This window comes from Manis javanica, chromosome 6, assembly GCF_040802235.1.
Source record: "Manis javanica isolate MJ-LG chromosome 6, MJ_LKY, whole genome shotgun sequence".
NCBI classification, from domain to species: domain Eukaryota; kingdom Metazoa; phylum Chordata; class Mammalia; order Pholidota; family Manidae; genus Manis; species Manis javanica.
In genome coordinates, this window is record NC_133161.1 from 113,482,679 (window position 1) to 113,504,672 (window position 21,994).

A 21,994-nucleotide genomic window follows, 5' to 3' on the forward strand; every position below is an offset into this window, starting at 1 on the left:
ATGTCCACTCTCACCACTTTTATTCAACTCAGTACTGGAGGTCCTAGCCACAGCAATCAGAAAACACATGGAGATAAAAGGCATCCAAATTGGTAAGGAAGAAGTTAAACTGTCATTATTTGAAGATAATATGATATACATAGAAAATTCGAACAACTGCACCAAAAAACTATTAGAACTAATAACTGAATTCAGCACAGTTGCAGGATACAAAATTAGTATGTAGAAATCTGTTGCATTCCTATATACTAACTGAACTAGCAGAAAGAGAAATAAGGAAAACAATTCCATTTACAATTGCATCAAAAGGAATAAAATACCTAGGAAAAGATCTAACCAAAGAGGTGAAAGACATATACTCTGAAAACTACAAGACACTCATGAGAGAAAGTAAAGAAGATACAAATAAATGGAAACACATCCCGTGCCCATGGATAGGAAGAATTAATATTGGCAAAATGGCCATCCTGCCCAAAGTAATTTACAGATTCAATGTAATCCCTAATCAAAATACCAATAGCATTTCTCAATGAACTAGAACAAATAGTTCTAAAATTCAGAAGAGAAAAGCTGGAGAGATTACGTTCACTTACCTCAAACTCTGCTACAAAGCTACAGTAATCTAAACAGTTTGGTATTGGCACAGAACAGACCTATAGATCAGTTGAACAGAATTGAGAGCCCAGATATGAACCCATGAATATATGGTTATTTAATATACAATAAAGGAGCCATGAATATACATACAATGGTGAAAAAACAACCTCTTTAACAAATGGTTTTTGGAAAACTGGGCAGCTACATGTAAGAGAATGAAACTGAATTATTGTCTAACTCCATACACAAAAATAAACTCAAAATGGATCAAAGACCTGAATGTAAGTCATGAAACCATAGAACTCTTAGAAGAAAACATAGACAAAAATCTGTTGAACCTAAGTATGAGCAATTTTTTCCTGGACACATCTCCTTGGGCAAGGAAACAAAATAAAAAACAAGTGGGACTACATCAAACTAAAAATCTTCTGTACAGCAAAGAACACCATCAGCAGAACAAAAAGGCAATCTACAGTATGGGATAATATATTCATAAATGACTCATCTGATAAGGGATTATAACATCCAAAATATATAAGGAACTCATATTCCTCAACACCCAAAAAAACAAATTAACCCGATTAAAAAATAGGTGGAAGACCTGAACAGACATTTCTCCGAAGAAGAAATACAATTGGCCAACCAGCACATGAAAAGATGCTCCACATCGCTAATCAACAGGGAAATGCAAATCAAAACCACAATGAGATATCACCTCACACCAGTTAGAATGACCACTATCCAAAAAGACAAGAAATAAACGTTGGCAAGAATGTGGAGAAATGGGAGCCCTCTTACATTTGGTGGAAATGTAAATTGGTGTAACTGCTGTGGAAAGCAGTACGGAGGTTTCTCAAAAAATCAAAAATAGAAATACCATTTAATCCAGTAATTTCACTTGCAAGGATTTACCCAAAGAAAACAAAATCCCTGATTCAAAAAGATATGTGCACCCCTATATTTATTGCCACACTATTTGCAATAGCCAAGATATGGAATCAACATAAGTGTCCATCAATAGATGAATGGATAAGAAGAGGTGGTACATACACACAATGAAATATTATTCAGCCTTAAAAAGAAAATATATACTGCCATTTGCAACAACATGGGTGGATCTGAAGGGTATTATATTCAGTGAAATAAGCCAGGTGGAGAAAGACAGATATCATATGATTTCACTTATCTGTGGAGTATAAACCAAAGCAAAACAAAAGGAACAATAGACATTGAGAAGTGATTAATGGATACCAAGGGGGAGAGGTTAGTGTGGGGGAGTGTGAGGGGTATAAAGGGGCATGTTAATCTCAGTCACAGGATAAATTGTTCATGGGGACAGTAGTACAGCATGAAGAGAGTAGTCAATGAGTCTGTAACATCTTCCTACATTGATAGGTAGTAACCGCACTAGAGGAGGTATTTAATAATATGGGTTACTGTTGAACCACTGTGTTGTACATTTGAAACCAATATAAGATTGTATATCAATGGTACTTGATAAAAAAAATATTACCTCAATTTGAGGAAAACAAATATATTAACTGTATTGAGAGCTCCAACCCACGAACATTTGTGGGAGACATGAAGGTGTACTGCCCAGTCCTCTCCACCAGAGGACTTACTACCCGACCACAGCACGTTCCATCAGTGGACAGCCTCCATCTCTGAGCATCTTCAGTTTCTGCCTCAGGAGAAAACTGCCTCACCATAGGTCCACTATTTCCAGGAAGGTCCATATCCAGTAATGAAATAAGAAGGGGTTGTGGGTATGGAAGGGACCTTGAGGTGGAACAACTCTGCTGGGAAATATTCACTCTAGAGCTCCTTGCAAGATTGGCCCATGCTTTGTGGGGCCTGCGCTGTAGCTTAAACTCTTCCCCTTCCTTTCATAGGTGTTGCTCCTTAATAAACATGCGGCACCCCTACTTCATATCAGCATTTTCCTCCAGAAACTCCAATGTACATTCATTATAATTTCTCACAACAAAGCTTTATAGTGTTCTATAGAGAGGACTTGCACATCTTTTGTCAGATGTATACTTTGCTTTTTTAAACTCCTATAAATGGTAATTAGAAAATTTTATTTTCCAGTTTTTGTTGCTAGTATATAGAAAGACAGTCAATCTTAGTTTATTAGCATTGGCCTCAGCAATTTTTCTATCCTCATTTATTAACTAATAATTTATAAATAGATTCTTTTGGATTTTCTATATAAACAGCATGCCATCCTCAAATAATAAGTTTTATTTTTTCTTTCCCAAACATTATCCATTCTATTTATTTTTCCTGCTCTTTGCAATAACTAGAAACTTCAGTAAATTGGTATGAATATAAGTGGCTACCACTCTCTTATTCTTGATTTCAAAGGGAAATGGCTCAATATTTCATCATTATGTGGTGTACTTTAGGGTTTTTTAATAGAAAAATTTTATTTGATTAAAAAAATCCCTGCATGAACAAAAAGTTTTTTGACCAATACAAGAATGGATGTTAAATTTTATGAAACATTTCTCTGCTTTAATTGAGATATTATGTTTCTTGTATTTGAATGTTAAACCTACATAGCATTCCTGGAATCTACACATTATGGTTATAATGTCTGGCCTTTTTAAACATCACTGCTTTCATTGACTAATATATGCTTAAATTTTGCACCTACATTCATGCAGAACATGTAATTTGCTTTCCCATATTATTTCTGTCAGATTTTAGTATCAAATTTAGGTGCTATCCTAAAACAAGTTAGGAAATGTTTTTTCTCCATTTATTTTCTTGATTATTTTTTTAAACACTGAGTATTATTTCTTCCTTAAATATATGGCAGGCCTTACCAGTGCCAGTTTTCTTCATGAGAAGGTTTTTAATTACAAATTCAGTTTATAGTTATAAGTCCATTCATATTTTGTGTTAATTCTTATGCTAGTTTTGGTAAGTTGTGCTTTCCTAGGAAGTTGTCCATTTCATGTAAATTTTTAAATTTATTTGCATAAAGTTGTTTGTAAAATCCTCCTATGATCTTTCTAATGTCTTAGAATCCAAAATAGTTTCTCTTTATTTTGGTTACTTGTATATTATTTCTTTTGGTTACTCTAATACTGGTTACTTGTATATTCTCTTTCTTTTTTTCCTCGTATTTTTTATTGAAATATATCTGACATAACACTGTGTAAATTTTTTCTTTTCTAAATTAAGGCATCACTGATATATACTCTTATGAAGGCTTCACAAGAAAAACAATGTGGTTACTACATTCACCCATATTATCGAGTCCCCCACCATACCCAATTGCAGTCACTGTCCATCAGTGTAGTAAGATGTCAGAGTCCCTATTTGTCTTCTCTGAGCTACACTGTCCTCCTCATGACCCCATACACACCGTGTGCACCAATCATGATACCCCAAATCCTCTTCTCCTGCCCTATCCACCCGCCCTCCCCCACCCCTCCCCTTTGGTAACCACTAGTCCCTTCTTGGAGTCTGTGAGTCTGCTGCTATTTTGTTCCTTCACTTTTGCTTCATTGTTATATTCCACAAATAGGGAAATCATTTGGTATTTGTCTTTCTCTGCCTGACTTATTTCAGTGAGCATAATATCCTCTAGCTCCAACCGTGTTGTTGCAAATGGTAGGATTTGTTTCTTTCTTACCACTGAATAGTATTCCATTGTGTATATGTACCACGTATTTTTTTATCCATTCATCTACTGATGGACACGTAGGTTGCTTCCATATCTTGGCTATTGTAAATAGTGCTGCGATAAACATAGGGGTGCATATGTCTTTGAATCTGAGAAGTTGTTTTCTTTGGGTAAATTCCTAGGAGTAGAATTTCTGGTTCAAATGGTATTTGTTTTTAGTTTTTTGAGTAACCTCCATATTACTTTCCACAATAGTTATACTACTTTACATTCCCACAAGCAGTATAGGAGGGTTCCTCTTTCTCTGCATCCTCGCCAGCATTTGTTGTTCCTAGTCTTCAATGTTGGCTATCCTAACTGGTGTGAAGTGATATCTCATTGTGGTTTTAATTTGCATTTCCCTGATAATTAGCAATGTGGAGCATCTTTTCATGTGCCTATTGGCCATCTGAATTTCTTCCTTGGAGAATTGTCTGTTCAGATCCTCTGCCCATTTTTTGATCAGGTTATTTGTTTTTGGGTGTTGAGAAGTGTGAGTTCTTTATATATTTTGGATGTTAACCCCTTGACAGATATGCCATTTACAAATATATTCTCCCATACTGTAGGATACCTTTTTGTTCTGCTGATGGTGTCCTTTGCTGTACAGAAGCTTTTTAGTTTAATGTAGTCTCATTTGTTCATTTTATTATTTTGTTTTCCTTGCCCAAGGAGATGCTTTCAGGAAAAGTTGCTCATGTTTATATTCAAGAGGTTTTTGTCTATGTTTTCTTCTACAAGTTCTATGGTTTCATGACTTACATTCAGGTTTTTTATCCATTTCGAGTTTACTTTTGTGTATGGGGTTAGAGAATAATCCCATTTCATTCTCTTGCATGTAGCCGTCCAGTTTTGCCAACACCAGTTGTTGAAGAGGCTGTCATTTCCCCATTGTATATCCATGGCTCCTTTATTGTATATTAATTGACCATATATGCTTGGGTTTATTTTTGAGCTCTCTAGTCAGTTCCATTGGTCTATTGTTCTGTTCTTGTGCCAGTACCAAATTGTCTTGATTACTGTAGCTTTGTAGTAGAGGTTGAAGTCGGGAGCATAATCCCCCACTTTGATAATTAGCAATGTGGAGCATCATTTCATGGGCCTATTGGCCATCTGAACTGCTTCCTTGGAGAATTGTCTGTTCAGATCCTCTGCCCATTTTTTCATTGGGTTATTTGTTTTTTTGGTGTGGAGATGTGTGAGTTATTTATATATTTTGGATGTTAACCCCTTGTCAGATATGTCATTTACAAATATATTCTCCCATACTGTAGGATACCTTTTTGTTTCTGCTGATGGTGTCCTTTGCTGTACAGAAACTGTCCAGTTTTGCCAACAGCTATTAGCTGAATACCAAGTCCTTCTCAGGATTTTTTTGGCTATTCAGGGTCTTTTGTGGATCTATCTGAATTTTAGAACTATTTGCTCTAGTTCATTGAAGAATGCTGTTGGTATTTTGATAGGGATTGCATTTCATCTGTAGATTGCTTTAGGCAGGATGTCCATTTTGACAATATTAATTCTTCCTATCCATGGGCAAGGGATGTGTTTCCATTTATTGGTATCTTCTTTACTTTCTCTCATGAGTGTCTTGTAGTTTTCAGAGTATATATCTTTCACTTACTTGGTTAGGTTTATTCCTAGATATTTTATTCTTTTTGATGCAATTGTGAATAAAATTGTTTCCCTGATTTCTCTCTCTGCTAGTTCATCATTAGTGTATAGTAATGCAACAGATTTCTGTGTATTATTTTGTATCCTACAACTTTGCTGAATTCAGATATTAGATCTAGCAGTTTTGGAGTGGATTCTTTAGGGTTTATTATGTACAATATCATGTCATCTGCAAACAGGGACAGTTTAACTTCTTTTTTTCCAATCTGGATGCTATTTATTTTTTTGTTTTATGTGATTGCCATGGCTAGGACTTCCAGTACTATGTTGAATAAAAGTGGGGAGAGTGGGCATCCCTGTTCTGTTCCCGATCTTAGGTGAAAAGCTTTCAGCTTCTCGCTGTTAAGTATGATGTTGGTTGTGGGTTTGTCATATATGGCCTTTATTATGTTGAGGTACTTGCCCTCTACACTCGTTTTGTTTAACACTGTATAAATTTAAGGTGTTCAACATTTTAATTTGCTACATTTAATAATTGATATATGACTGCCATCACAACAATCTTAGCACCTCTGTCATGTTATGTAATTATCTTCTTTTTAATTGTTGGAATAATTAAGTTCTTTTCTCTTAGCAAGTTTGATGATTATAGTCAGTATTTTCTATATTCACTACACAGTGCATTAGACCTCTACCCATTGCAACTTTAAACAATATCTGTCCTATTCCACCAACCACTTTTCCTGGTAACCACCATTTTGCTCTCTGTTCTTATGTTTGACTTTTTTGGATTTAACATATAAGTGATATAATAAAGTATTTGTCTTTGACTTATTTCACCCAGAATAATGTGCTCAGGGTCCATCCATGTTGTTGTACATCACATGGCAGGACGTGGTTTCTCAAGGCTGAATACTATTCCATTTGTGTGTGTGTGTGTGTGTGTGTGTGTGTGTAAGCTAAACATCTTTTGTCATTCATCCATTGTTTGGCTCTTAGCTTGTTTGTTTCCATAATTTGGCTATTGTGAATAATGCAATAAACATGGAATGCATATATCTTTCTTTATCAATCTCATTGGGGTTTCTCACTTTTATTAGTTTTACAAAGAACCAACTTTTAACTTTTTGTTTCTTTCTATTGTTTATTCATTTGATACTTCATTTTCTGCTGTTTATTTCCTTCTTTATATTTTCTTTAAATTATATTTGCTGTTATTTTTAAACTTTTTAATATGGATAATGAATTTTTTATTTTTAGTCTTTTGTTATACATGCACTAAGGCTATAAATTTTTACGTATGCATGTTTTTAGCTTCACATAGAAGTTTTGATAAGTCATATTTTCTTCATTAAATTCAATTTAAAATATTTTAAAATTTATACTTTGATTTCTTCTGGTTACTTAGAATTTTCAAACTTGGGAATTATCATTACCTTCTTGTTATTAATCTTTATCTTAATTGCACTGTGATTTCAATCCTCTGTTAATTGTCCACTCTTGTAAATTTTTATCTGTTCTTGAAAAAGTGTCAGTTAGGCTAAATTTGTCATTATTTTGATCCAATTTTCTACATCCTTACTGATTATTTTTGCCTACTTATACTATCAGTTACTGAGAGAGGTGTATTAAAATCTCCCCCATATTTTTCTGATACTTTATGTATTTTGAGACCATGCTATTAGCTGAATACCAATTCAGCATTCTTATGTCTTTCTTGTGACTGAACCTTTTTTCATTATGAGGTATCTCCCTTTATCTCTAGTAATACACTTTGCTTTAAGTTACAAAATCTATTAGTAACACCAACTATTTTTTATTATTGCTTGCATGATATAGTTTTCCTATTACTTTACTTTCAGCATTCTGAATCTTTGTATTTTGTAGGTAGCATATTGTTAGTTAACATTTTTTATTCAGTAGGATACCTTTGTTTTTTTGTGGGAGGGTTACTCAATACACATTTAATGTAATTAGTGATAATTTGAGATTTAAATATACTCATTTGCTATTTATTGTTTATATGTCTCAAATGTTCTACGTTCTTTTTAAAGTTCTTTTTGTGCCTTCTTTTGGACTGATTTTTTTATTACAATTTTCCCTATTATCATTCCTTTATAAGAAAATCATATAAAGATTAACATTTTTACCTCTTCCCAGAAAATGCACTTACATCTCTTAACCCCTCTGACTTCTATACTCTTGCTGTCGTGCTTTTAAATTCTCTACTGCTGGATCTTATGGTAAGAGTGTGTTTAGTCTTGTAAGAAATTACCAAGCTGTCTTCCAAGGTAGATGCACTATTTGCATTCCCACGAGCAATGAATGAGAGTTCCTGTTGCTCCACATCTCACTAGCATTTGATGTCAGTGTTTGATTTTAGCTATTCTAATAGGTGCATAGAGCCATCTCATTGTTTTAATTTATAATTCCCTAATGACATATATTGAGTATTTTTTCATATGCTAATTAGCCATCCTTTTATCTTCTTTGGTAAGGTATCTTGTCAGATCTTTTGCTCATTTTTTAATTTAGTTATTTGTCTTCTTGACTTAATTTTAAGAGTTCTTTGTATGTTGTGGACACCAGTGTTTTATCAGATAGGTGTTTTGCAAAGATTTTTTTCCCATCTGAGGTTCTCTTTTCATTCTCAGCCATTTCCTTCAAAGAGCATTAATTTTAATAAAGTCCATCCTAACAATCTTTTCTTTCATGTTTCATGCTTGTGGTGTTATATCTAAAAAGTCATCACCAAAACCCAAGGTTACCTAGATTGCCTCCTGTTATCCCCTAGGAGTTCTATAGTTTTGCATTTTACATTTAGATCTATGGTCCATTTTCAGTTAATTTTTGTTGAAAGCTGTGGATTCTGTGTTTAGATTCATTTTTTAAAAAATTTTGCATGTGATCTCACCATTTGTTGAAGACTATCCTTTCTCCATTGAATTGTCTTGGCATCTTTGTCAACAATAAAATGACTATATTTATGTGGGGCTATTTCCAGCCTCTCCCAGTTGTTCCATTGATCTGAGTATTCTTTTAACATTAACACACTGTCTTCATTATTGTGGCTTTATTGTCTTGAAGTTGTGTAGTATCAGTCAACCAATTTTGTTATTTTGTTGGCTCTGTTAGGTCTTTGCTTTTCCATATAAAAATGTATAATCAAGTCCATATCCACAAAATAAATTGCTGGAATTTTAATTGGTATTGCACTGAATCTATATATCAAGTTGGAAGAATGGACATCTTAACAGTATTGTGTCTCTCTACCCAGGTACATGAAATATCTCTCATTTAGATCTTCTTTTATTTATTTCATCAAAGTGTTAAAGTTTTCATTACATAGATTTTTATATATTTTGTAGAATTTCAATATTTTTGGAATTTACTGAGGCTCTTTTTGTGAGCTAGTATGTGGTCTATTCTGGAGAATGTTCCATGTGCACTTGAGAAGAATGTATATCCTGTTGCTTTTGGATGTAGAGTTCTATAGATGTCTATTAGGTCCATCTGTTCTAGTGTGTTGTTCAGTGCCTGTGTGCCTTTACTTATTTTCTGCCCGGTGGATCTATCCTTTGGGGTAAGTGGTGTGTTGAAGTCTCCTAAAATGAATGCATTGCAGTCTATTTCCCTCTTTAGTTCTGTTAGTATTTGTTTCACAAATGCTGGTGCTCCTGTGTTGGGTGTATATATATTTAGAATGGTTATATCCTCTTGTTGGACTGAGCCCTTTATCATTATGTAGTGTCCTTCTTTATCTCTTGTTACTTTCTTTGTTTTGAAGTCTATTTTGTCTGATATTAGTACTGCAACCCCTCTTTCTTTTCACTGTTGTTTGCTTGAAATATGTTTTTCCATCCCTTGACTTTTAGTCTGTGCTTATCTTTGGACTTGAGGTGAGGTAAGCAGCATATAGATGGGTCTTGCTTTTTTATCCATTCTATTACTCTGTGTCTTTTGATTGGTGCATTAAGTCCATTTACATTTAGGGTGACTATTGAGAGATATGTACTTATTGCCATTGCAGGCTTTAGATTCGTGGTTACCAAAGGTTTAAGGTTAGCCTCTTTAGTATCTTACTGCCTAACTTATTGAGCTGTTATATACACTGTCTGGAGATTCTTTTCTTCTCTCCCTTCTTATTCCTCCTCCTATATTCTTCATATGTTATGTGTTTTGTTCTGTGCTCTTTTAGGAGTGCTCCCATCTAGAGCAGTCCCTGTAAGATGCCCTGTAGAGGTGGTTTGTGGGAAGCAAACTCCCTCAGCTTTTGCTTGTCTGGGAATTGTTTAATCCCGCCATCATATTTAAATGATAGTTGTGCTGGATACAGTATCCTTGGTTCAAGGCCCTTCTGTTTCATTGCATTAAATATATCATGCCATTCTCTTCTGGCCTGTAGGGTTTCTGTCAAGAAGTCTGATGTTAGCCTGATGGGTTTTCCTTTATAGGTGACCTTTTTCTCTCTAGCTGCCTTTAAAACTCTTTCCTTGTCCTTGATCCTTGCCATTTTAATTATTAGGTGTCTTGGTGTTGTCCTCCTTGGATCCTTTCCAGTGGGGGTTCTGTGTATTTCTGTGGTCTGTTCGATTATTTCCTCCCCCAGTTTGGGGAAGTTTTCAGCAATTATTTCTTCAAAGAGACTTTCTATCCCTTTTCCTCTTTCTTCTTCTTCTGGTACCCCTATAATACAAATATTATTCCTTTTGGATTAGTCACATAATTCTCTTGGTGTTGTTTTGTTCCTGGAGATCCATTTATCTCTCTCTATGTCAGCTTCTATACATTCCTGTTCTCTGGTTTCTATTCCTTCAATGGCCTCTTGCATCTTATCCATTCTGCTTATAAATCCTTCCAGGGTTTGTTTCACTTCTGTGATCTCCTTCCTGACATCTGTGATCTCCCTCCAGACTTCATCCCATTGCTCTTGCATTTTTCTCTGCATCTCATCCTATTGCTCTTGCATTTTTCTCTGCATCTCTGTCAGCATGTTCATGATTTTTATTTCGAATTCTTTTTAAGGATGACTGGTTCGGTCTGTCTCCTTTTCAGGTGTTGTCTCTGTGATCTTTGTCTGCCTATAGTTTTGCCTTTTCATGGTGTTAGAGATAGTTTGCAGAGCTGGTATGAGTGACAGCTGGGAGAGCTTTCCTTCTTGTTGGTTTGTGGCCTTCCTCTCCTGGGATAATAGCGACCTCTAGTGGCTTATGCTTGGCAGCTGTGTGCAGACAGGGCTTCAGCTACCTGCCTGGTTGGTTTGGCGTTTGTCTCCACTGTTGCTGTGGGCGTGGCCTGGCTGGGGCTGCTCCTCCAAAATGGTGGAGCCCTGTTGGAGGGGGAGCGGCTGGGAGGCTATTTATCTCCGTAAGGGGCCTCTGTGCTCCCTGTTACCCAGGGGGTTAGAGTGCACAGAGATCCCCAGATTCCCTGCCTTTGGGCTAAGTGTCCTGTCCTGCCCCTTTAAGACTTCCAAAAAGCACTCTCCAAACCAAAACAACAACAGCAACAATGAAAGAGAAAAAAATAAAGGGAAAAATGCGCGATTTTCTTTGTCCTCAGGCGCCGGTCTCAGGCACCCGCTCACCAGTCTTGCTGCCCTGTTTCCCTAGTATTGGGGTCCCTGTCCCTTTAAGGCTTCCAAAAAGCACTCGCCAAAAAAAAAACCACTCTCGTTTCTTTGTTCTCCGGCGTCAGCCTCAGGCACCTGCTCACTGGTCCTGCTGTCCTTTTTCCCTAGTATCCAGGACCCCACGCATGCAGTGTGTCTGCGCTCTGGTCTGGAATCCTGGGGCTGGGTGTTCAGCAGTCCTGGGCTCTCTTTCCCTCCCTGCTGACTCCTCTCCACCTGCCAGGGAGCTGGGGGAGGGGTGCTCGGGTCCCGCCCGGCCGGGGCTTGTATCTTACCCCCTTTGCGAGGCGCTGGGTTCTCGCAGCTGTGGATGTGGTCTGGATGTTGTCCTGTGTCCTCTGGTCTCTATTTTAGGAAGGGTTGTCTTTGTTATATTTTCATAGATATATGTGGTTTTGGGAGGAGATTTTCGCTGCTCTACTCACGCCGCCATCCTGGCTCCCTATATTTTGTTAGAGTTATACCTAAGTATTTAACTTTTTTTTTGGTGCTAATGTAAATGTCATTTTGTTTTAATTTCAAATTTCAAATTGCTAGTATATAAGAAGCAATTAATTTTTTATGTTAACATAATATCCTCCAACTATAATTGCTTAATAAGTTCCAGAAATTTCTTAATTGGTTCACTGGGATTTTTAATATAATCATGTTCTTTATGAACAAAGACAGTTTTTTCATATCTCAGTTTTTATACCTTTTATTTCCCTTTCTTCTCTTACTGCTATGACTTCCAGTTGCAATAAAAGAATAGTTGTGGTGATGGGATATTTTGCCTTGTTCTTGATCTTAGCAGGAAAGCATCTAGTTTCTCACCAATAAGAATGATGTTAGCTGTAGGTTTGTGGTAGACATTGTTTATCAAATTGAGGAAGTTCTTCTCTATTCCTAGTTTGCCAAAATTTATATCATGCATGGCTGTTGGATTTCAAATGCTTTTTCTGCATCTGCATCTTTACCTTGTTAATATACTGTGATAATGGCCTTGCATACCTGGAATGAATCCCACTTGGTCATGATGTATAATTGTTTTTATACATTGTTGGATTTGATTTGCTAATATTTTTTGAAGATATTTATATCGATGTTTATAAGAAATATTGGTCTGTAGTTCTTCTTTCTTGTAATGTTTCTGTCTGGTTTTGGTTTCAGAGTAATGCTGGCCTTATAGAATGTGTTAGGAAGTGTTCCCTGTACTTATGTTTTCTGGAAGAGATGGAAGAAAATTGTGATAATTTCCTCCTTAAATGTTTTATACAATTCAGCAGTGAATCCATCTAGGCCTGGTACTTCTGTTATGAAAGGTTAATTATTGATTCAATTCATTAATACATATAGATTTATTTAGATTGTCTATTTCTCCTGTGTGAATTTTGGCAGGTTGTGTCTTTCAAGGAATTGATCCATTTTATATAGGTTATCAAATTGTGGGCATAGATTGTTCATATTTATTTATTATCCCTTTGGAATTAGTAGTGATGGCTCTTTCATTTATGATATTTGTTTCTTCTTTATCTCTCTCTCTTTTTTTCTAGATTTAGCCTGGCCACAAGTTTATGACTTTTACTGAACTTTTCAAAGCTCTGCTTTTAGTTTCTTTGACTTTTCTCCACCGATTTCCGTTTTCAATTTCATTGATTTCTATTCTAATTTATATTATTTTTCTTCTGGTTACTTTTAATTTGTTTTCTTAGTTACTTAAGGTGGATGCTTAGATTACTGATTTCAGATTTTTCTTGTTTTCTAATCTATGCATTCAATGCTATAAGATTTCCCCTAAGCAATATTTTTGTTGCATCTCACAAATTTTGATATATTTGATATATTTGAAAATGATATATTTTCATTTTCATTTAGTTAAAAATATTTTTAACTTTCTCTGGAGACTTTTAATTTGACCCATTATTATTTAGAAATGTGTTAACTTCCAAGTTTGGGGGCTTTCTAGCTATCCTTCTTTTACTGATTTCTAGCTTAATTCCATTAGGGTCTGAGTGCAGACTCCGTATGGCTGTCCATTCTTTTACATATTTTAAGGTGTTTTTTATGACCCAGAACATGTTTTATTGGTAAATGTTCCATGTGAATTTGAGGAGAATGTATATTCACTATTGTTGATGAAGTGTTCTATAAATGTCTGTTAGATACAGTTGATTAATGGTGGTGTTCAGTTTAATTATGGCCTTACTGATTTTCTGTCTGTTGAATCTGTCAGTTACTGGTAGAGGAGTGTTGATGTCTCAAACTATTAAGAGTGGATTCCTCTAATTCTCCTTGCAATTCTATCAGTTTTTGCCCTGTTGTTAGGCATAAACACATTAGGGACTGTTATGTTTCCTTAGAGAATTGGCCACTTTATTATCATCTAATATTCCTCTTTATCCCTGACAATTTTCCTTGCTCTGAATTCAGCTTAGTCTGAAATTAATGTAATTTGATTAGTGTGATTAGTGTTAAAATCCATTTGCTTTTAACCTATTTGTGTCTTTATATTTAAAGTGGGAATTTTTGTAGATAAGACATAGGTGGGTCTTTTTTTATGAACTCTGATGGTCTCTGTTTTTTAATTGGTGTATTTAAACCATTCACATTATTATTGATGTAGTTTGCTTGATATTTACCATATTTATTACCATTTCCTATATATTGCCGTTGTTCTTTGTTTCTTTTTTTTTTTTGTCTTGTGCTCTTTTTCTGCCTTCTCTGGCTTAATTGAGCATTTTATATGATTATATTTCCTCTCCTCTCTTAGTATATCAAATACACTTTTTTTTTACATTTTTGGTTGCCCTAGAGTTTGTAGTGAATATTTATAACTAATCTAAGTCTACTTTAAGTAACACTATCCCATTAAATGAAATTTCTTATGATCTCAGCTCGTAAGTTTAGCAGACAAAGGAATGCTTGAGGGAAGAGAACTGTCTTAAACACAAAGAGTTCCCTCCACCCCCATTTGAGTCTGTAGGTGGTAGAAGGATAAAGAATTAAGCTCAAGTATTTTAAAGAGTGTAACTGCATTTCTCCAATCTTTTCCAATGGTTGAGGAGATAGAGACCTGCCAGGACCCTATCTGAGAAATGGGGGAAAACTAGAATTGGACAAATCAGATATAGATTACTAAATGTGCAATCCAGACTTGACCCAGCTCAATCTCTGATTGGATCGACATGTTAAACCCTTACCCTAACTAAAAGAGGAAGGGTAGAAATTCATAGAGTTGTACACTTAAAATTTCTTCTTTAGTGGAAAAAAGTATGTATGTATATACAAACTTGTTCATAAAATACATATTTTATGAACAAGTTTGAAATCCTGTTATAAAACATATTTTTTTCATATTTGAACTATGACCCTATATAGTATATACGTATACATACAATTTTTAGAGAAAATTAATGTTGTCTTTCAGGCTTTATAGACTGAACAATTTAGGATAACATCTATTTCCTTATTTAACTTTTCATTTCATGCAGGGCACTGAAATTTAGAAGGCTTAACAATCTTTACAAAATGTGAATGTGAATTTTTGATTTAATAAAAGGTAGTTAGGAAAGGTCATCTGGTGTTATACTTAGATTGGTCAATAACAATCTTTTTCTCTGACTTTACCTGTAAAATAATATTTAGTATATCAGTCATATATTTGAGGGCTTATTTAGAACTAGTTTTATGAATAACAAGTCACTTGGCTTTTATGTTTATATATAGTGCATAGAAAGAAAACATATTTTGGCATCATTTTTCCAGTTACGTAAGCTGTTTCATTTATTGGATGTGCATGAGAAATTAAATCTTAAAATATTATCAAATTTAAAAATAATTAATTATTTGAGGTTTATTCACTAGATCTATTTCATGAATAATCAATATATTCAGCAACTCTTTTAACATGATAATATAAGAAGTAGTGAATTGATATATACAGAATGTTGAAGAGTAACTTTTTTTTGTAGGCAGAACTTCTAGATGCTGCTGCTGGCATTCAAGTACGATTCAGATTAGGTGGTGTAAGTATGGATGAATTCTTTTTTTTTTTTAGAGGGCATCTCATATTTATGGATCAAATGGTTGTCAACAACAATAAAATTCTGTATAGGGGAGTCAAAGGACAATAATTAAACCACCCCAAGCATAATTTTCATCAGTTTCCAATCTTCTGAAGCATAATGAACAATTTCTTACGTGGAGAACAAATTCTTACATAGTGAATAAGTTACATGGTGAACAGTACAAGGGCAGTCATCACAGAAACTTTCGGTTTTGATCATGCATTATGAACTATAAACAATCAGTTCAAATATGAATATTTGTTTGATTTTTATACCTGATTTATATGTGGATACCACATTTCTCTCTTTATTATTATTATTTTTAATAAAATGCTGAAGTGGTAGGTAGATGCAAGATAAAGGTAGAAAACATAGTTTAGTGTTGTGAGAGAGTAAATGTAGATGATCAAGTGTGTGCCTGTAGACTAAGTGTTAATCCAAGCTAGACAAGGGCAATAAAACATCCACGGATGCAGAAGATTTATCTCAAAACAGGGGGGAGGGGGAGGTTCTAAGCCTCACCTCTGTTGATCCCCAATTTCTCACCTGATGGTCCCCCTGTGACTGTGCCTGTCTTAGGTTGTTCCTCCCTTGAGGAATCTTACCCATCTCTGGCTAACCAGTCATCTTCCGGGGCCATACAGGGAAATGTAAAGTTGGTAAGTGAGAGAGATGCCTTATTGTTTGAAAAGGTTAGCTTTTTACTTCTTTGCAGATTTATGCCCTGTGGCTTCTATGCCCAGCATTTGTCTTGAGGTATCTTTACCACTTGGAAGAATTATGATACTCGGTAAATTCGATATGAGGCACGAATTCTATTTAAGGATTGTAATTAGGAAGGAAGAAGAAAAGCTATAGGAGTAGCAGGCGGAAGAAAACATGGGAAGATTGATTATTTCTTTGACATATCTTCTTGTAGAGTAACTTCAGCATGTATAGGTTTTAAACTACTAATTAAATTGTGCACACACATTAACATAATAGGAGTACAGTTAAATAACCAAAGCAGACCTATAATTACCAGCCATCTCCAGTGAAACCAAGAAAACCAGTTAGGCACCTTAGGCATCTGTGAAAACTTATCTATGATATGGTGGATATTGTCCAACTGAACTTAAACAGTCTGAGAGAAATCAGACAAATTAAAACAACCCATTCCTAGGGACTGTTCACATCCCATATGTTCTTTTAACAGTAGATAGTCTGTAGTCGTAAGATTTTGGAGTGCTACAATTTGCACTTCTCCTAATTCTTGGTTGAGTTCCAACAGTATAGATCCAGTCAAATTTGTTGTCTCACTGTATGCACAGGCCAGCTTAGATATCTCCTTCTTCATTCCAATGGCAAGTCCAGGAACTGGTGGGATGAATGCAGCTACAACTGCAGCATCGCCTGGATCTTTGTTGAGGTTTTTTGATGATCATCTTCTGGTATGACTCTTCCAGAGAGTGCTGATGTTGGAAGTTCTTCATATCGTATCTTAGTTCATTTTCTGGGTAGCCAAATTAGGCTTTGATCCTCTGTATAAACATAGACAAACCCTTTGCGCACACTTTAATATGCCCTTTATACCATTGTGCAGAACTCATTGGAGGTCACCATACAGGAACTCCTTTTTTTTTTTTAAGAGAAAGGAATATTATCAGAAAAATGTACCTCCATAGCCGATCATCTGACACCCTTTAAGTGATCAAAATTAAGGATATTTAAAGCATGCATTAATCATTGATTTACAGTTATTTTTATCCTATCAAGGAGTTATCCCCCTTTCTTTCCTTTTTTTTGTTATCATTAATCTACACTTACAAGAAGAATATTATGTTTACTAGGCTCTCCCCTATACCAGGTACCCCCTATAAACCACTTTACAGTCACTGTCCATCAGCATAGCAAAATGTTGTAGAATGACTACTTGTCTTCTCTGTGTTGTACAGCCCTCCACTTTCTCCCCCCCCATGCATGCTAATCTTAATACCCCCTTCTTATTCCCCCCCCTTATCCCTCCCTATCCACCCATCCTCCCCAGTCCCTTTCCCTTTGCTACCTGTTAGTCCATTTTTGGGTTCTGTGATTCCGCTGCTGTTTTGTTTCTTCAGTTTTTCCTTTGTTCTTATACTCCACAGATGAGTGAAATCATTTGGTATTTCTCTTTCTCCGCTTGGCTTATTTCACTGAGCATAATACCCTCCAGCTCCATCCATGTTGATGCAAATGGTAGGATTTGCCCTCTTCTTATGGCTGAGTAGTATTCAATTGTGTATATGTACCACATCTTCTTTATCCATTCACCTACCAATGGACATTTAGGTTGCTTCCAATATTGTAAATAGTGCTGCAATAAACATAGGGGTTCATCTGTCTTTCTCAAACTTGATTGCTGCGTTCTTAGGGTAAATTCCTAGGAGTGGAATTCCTGGGTCAAATGGTAGGTCTGTTTTCAGCATTTTGATGAACCTCCATCACAATGGTTGAACTAATTTACATTCCCACCAGCAGTGTAGGAGGATTCCCCTTTCTTCACAGCCTCAACAACATTTGTTGTTGTTTGTCTTTTGGATGGCAGCCATCCTTACTGGTGTGAGGTGATATCTCATTGTAGTTTTAATTTGCATTTCTCTGATAATCAGTGATGTGGAGCATCTTTTCATGTGTCTGTTGGCCATCTGTATTTCTTTTTTGGAGAACTGTCTGTTCGGTTCCTCTGCCTATTTTTTAATTGGATTATTTGTTTTTTGTTTGTTGAGGCGTGTGAGCTCTTTATATATTTTGGACGTCAAGCCTTTATCAGATCTGTCATTTAAAAATATATTTCCCTGTACTGTAGGGTTCTTTTTTGTTCTATTGATGGTGTCTGTGTCTTTTGCTGTACAGTAGCTTTTCAGCTTAATATAGTCCCACTGGTTCATTTTTGCTGTTGTTTTGCTTGCCCAGGGAGATATGTTCAAGAAGAGGTCACTCATGTTTATGTCTAAAAGGTATATGCCTATGTTTTTTTCTAAGAATTTTATGGTTTCATGACTTACATTCAGGTCTTTGATCCATTTTGAATTTACTTTTGTGTGTGGAGTTAGACAATGGTCCAGTTTCATTCTCCTACATGTAGCTGTCCAGTTTTGCCAGCACCATCTGTTGAAGAGACTGTCATTTCGCCATTGTATGTCCATGGCTCTTTATCAAATATTAATTGACCATATGTGTTTGGGTTAATGTCTGGAGTCTCTAATCTGTTCCACTGGTCTGTGGCTCTGTTCTTGTGCCAGTACCAAATTGTCTTGATTACTATGGCTTTGTAGTAGAGCTTGAAGTTGGGGAGTGAGATCCACCCTACTTTATTCTTCTTTTTCAGGATTGCTTTGGCTATTCGGAGTCTTTGGTGTTTCCATATGAATTTTTGAATTATTTGTTCCAGTTCATTGAAGAATGTTACTGGTAATTTGATAGGGATTGCATCAAATCTGTATATTGCTTTGGCCAGGATGGCCATTTTGAGGATATTATTTCTTCCTAGCCAAGAGCATGGGATGAATTTGCATTTGTTAGTGTCCCCTTTAATTTCTTAGGAGTGACTTGTAGTTTTCAGGGTATAGGTCTTTCACTTCTTTGGTTAGGTTTATTCCTAGGTATTTTATTCGTTTTGATGCAATTGTGAATGGAATTGTTTTCCTGATTTCTCTTTCTATTGGTCCATTGTTAGTGTATAGGAAAGCTACAGATTTCTGTGTGTTAATTTTGTATCCTGCAACTTTGCTGTATTCTGATATCAGTTCTAGTAGTTTTGGAGTGGAGTCTTCAGGGTTTTTTTATGTACAGTATAATATCATCTGCAAATAGTGACAGTTTAACTTCTTTACCAATTTGGATTCCTTGTATTTCTTTGTTTTGTCTGATTGCCATGGCTAGACCTCCAGTACTATATTAAATAACAGTGGGGAGAGTGGGCATCCCTGTCTAGTTCCCGATCTCAGAGGAAAAGCTTTCAGCTTCTCGCTGTTCAGTATAATGTTGGCTGTGGGTTTATCATATATGGCCTTTATTATGTTGAGGTACTTGCCCTCTATTCCCATTTTGCTGAGAGTTTTTATCATGAATGGATGTTGAATTTTGTCAAATGCTTTTTCAGCATTTATGGAGATGATCATGTGGTTTTTGTCTTTCTTTTTGTTGATGTGGTGGATGATGTTAATGGATTTTCGAATGTTGTACCATCCTTGCATCCCTGGGATGAATCCCACTTGGTCATGGTGTATGATCCTTTTGATATGCTGTTGAATTCTGTTTGCTAATATTTTATTGAGTATTTTTGCATCTACATTCATCAGGGATATTGGTCTGTAATGTTCTTTTTTGGTGGGGTCTTTGCCTGGTTTTGGTATTAGGGTGATGTTGGCTTCATAGAATGAATTTGGGAGTATTCCCTCCTCTATTTTTTGGAACAATTTTAGGAGAATGGATATTATGTCTTCTCTGTGTGTCTGATAAAATTCTGAGGTAAATCCGTCCGGCCCGGGGGTTTTGTTCTTGGGTACTTTTTTGATTACCATTTCAATTCCTTTGCTCGTAATTGGTTTGTTTAACTTATGTGTGTCTTCCTTGGTCAGTCTTGGGAGGTTTTATTTTTCTAAGAAGTTGTCCATTTCTTCTATGTTTTCCAGCTTGTTGGCATATAGGTTTTCATAGTAGTCTTTAATAATTCTTTGTATTTCTGTGGAGACTGTCGTGATTTTTCCATTCTCATTTCTGATTCTGTTGATTTGTGTTGATTCTCTTTTCTCCTAATAAGTTTGGCAGGAGGCTTATCTATTTTGTTTATTTTCTCAAAGAACCAGCTCTTGGTTTCATTGATTTTTGCTATTGTTTTATTCTTCTCAATTTTGTTTATTTCTTCTCTGATCTTTATTATGTCCCTCCTTCTGCTGACTTTAGGCTTCGTTTGTTCTTCTTTTTCCAGTTTCGATAATTGTGATGTTAGACTATTCATTTGGGATTGTTCTTCCTTCTTCAAGTGTGCCTGGATCGCTATATACTTTCCTCTTAAGACTGCTTTCGCTGCGTCCCACAGAAGTTGGGGCTTTGTGTTGTTGTTGTCATTTGTTTCTATATATTCCTTCATCTCTATTTTGATTTGTTCTTTGATCCATTGATTATTTGGAAGCATGTTGTTAATCCTCCATGTGTTTGTGAGCCTTTTTGTTTTCTTTGTAGAATTTATTTCTAGTTTTATACCTTCGTGGTCTGAAAAATTGGTTGGTAGAATTTCAATATTTTGGAACTTCCTGAGGCTCTTTTTGTGGGCTAGTATATGGTCTATTCTGGAGAATGTTCCATGTGCCCTTGAGAAGAATGTATATCCTGTTGCTTTTGGGTGTAGAGTTCTATAGATGTCTATTATTCCCATCTGTTCTAGTGCATTGTTCAGTACCTCTGTGTCCTTACATATTTTCTGCCCAGTGGATCTATCCTTTGGGGTGAGTGGTGTGTTGAAGTCTCCTAAAATGAATGCATTGCAATCTATTTCCCTCTTTAGTTCTGTTAGTATTTGTTTCACAAATGCTGGTGCTCCTGTGTTGGTGCATATATATTTAGAATGGTTATATCCTCTTGTTGGACTGAGTCCTTTGTCATTATGTAGTGTCCTTCTTTATCTCTTGTTACTTTCTTTTTTTTGAAGTCTATTTTGTTTGATATTAGTACTGCAACCCCTGCTTTCTTCTCTCTGTTGTTTGCCTGAAATATGTTTTTCCATCCCTTGACTTTTAGTCTGTGCATGTCTTTGGGTTTGAGGTGAGTTTCTTGTAAGCAGCATATAGATGGGTCTTGCTTTTTTATCCATTCTATTACTCTGTGTCTTTTGATTGGTGCATTAAGTCCATTTACATTTAGGGTGACTATTGAGAGATATGTACTTATTGCCATTGCAGGCTTTAGATTTATGGTTACCAAAGGCTCAAAGTTAGCTTCTTTAGTATCTTACTGCCTCACTTAGCTCGGTTATTGAGCTGTTGTATACACTGTCTGGAGATTCTTTTCTTCTCTCCCTTCTTATTCCTCCTCTTCCTTTCTTCATATGTTGTGTGTTTTGTTCTGTGATCTTTTAAGAGTGCTCCCATATAGAGCAGTCCCTGTCAGATGCCCTGTAGAGGTGGTTTGTGGGAAGCAAATTCCCTCAGCTTTTGCTTGTCTGGGAATTGCTTAATCCTGCCATCATATTTAAATGATAGTCGTGCTGGATACAGTATCCTTGGTTCAAGGCCCTTCTGTTTAATTGCATTAAGTATATCATGCCATTCTCTTCTGGCCTGTTGGGTTTCTGTCGAGAAGTCTGATGATAGCCTGATGGGTTTTCCTTTATAGGTGACCTTTTTCTCTCTAGCTGCCTTTAAAACTCTTTCCTTGTCATTGATCCTTGCAATTTAAATTATTATGTGTCTT

General features: G+C 35.7%; 1 protein-coding gene across 1 annotated transcript in view; it reads left to right on the top strand.

Moving 5' to 3' along the window:
- Positions 1-21,994, top strand: part of C6H11orf65 (chromosome 6 C11orf65 homolog) — a 122,207-nt gene that overhangs the window by 51,575 nt on the left and 48,638 nt on the right. The window contains exon 5 of the mRNA XM_073240011.1: positions 15,470-15,523. Within this exon, the coding sequence (XP_073096112.1) occupies positions 15,470-15,523 (54 nt within the window). The remainder of the gene's footprint in view (positions 1-15,469; positions 15,524-21,994) is intronic.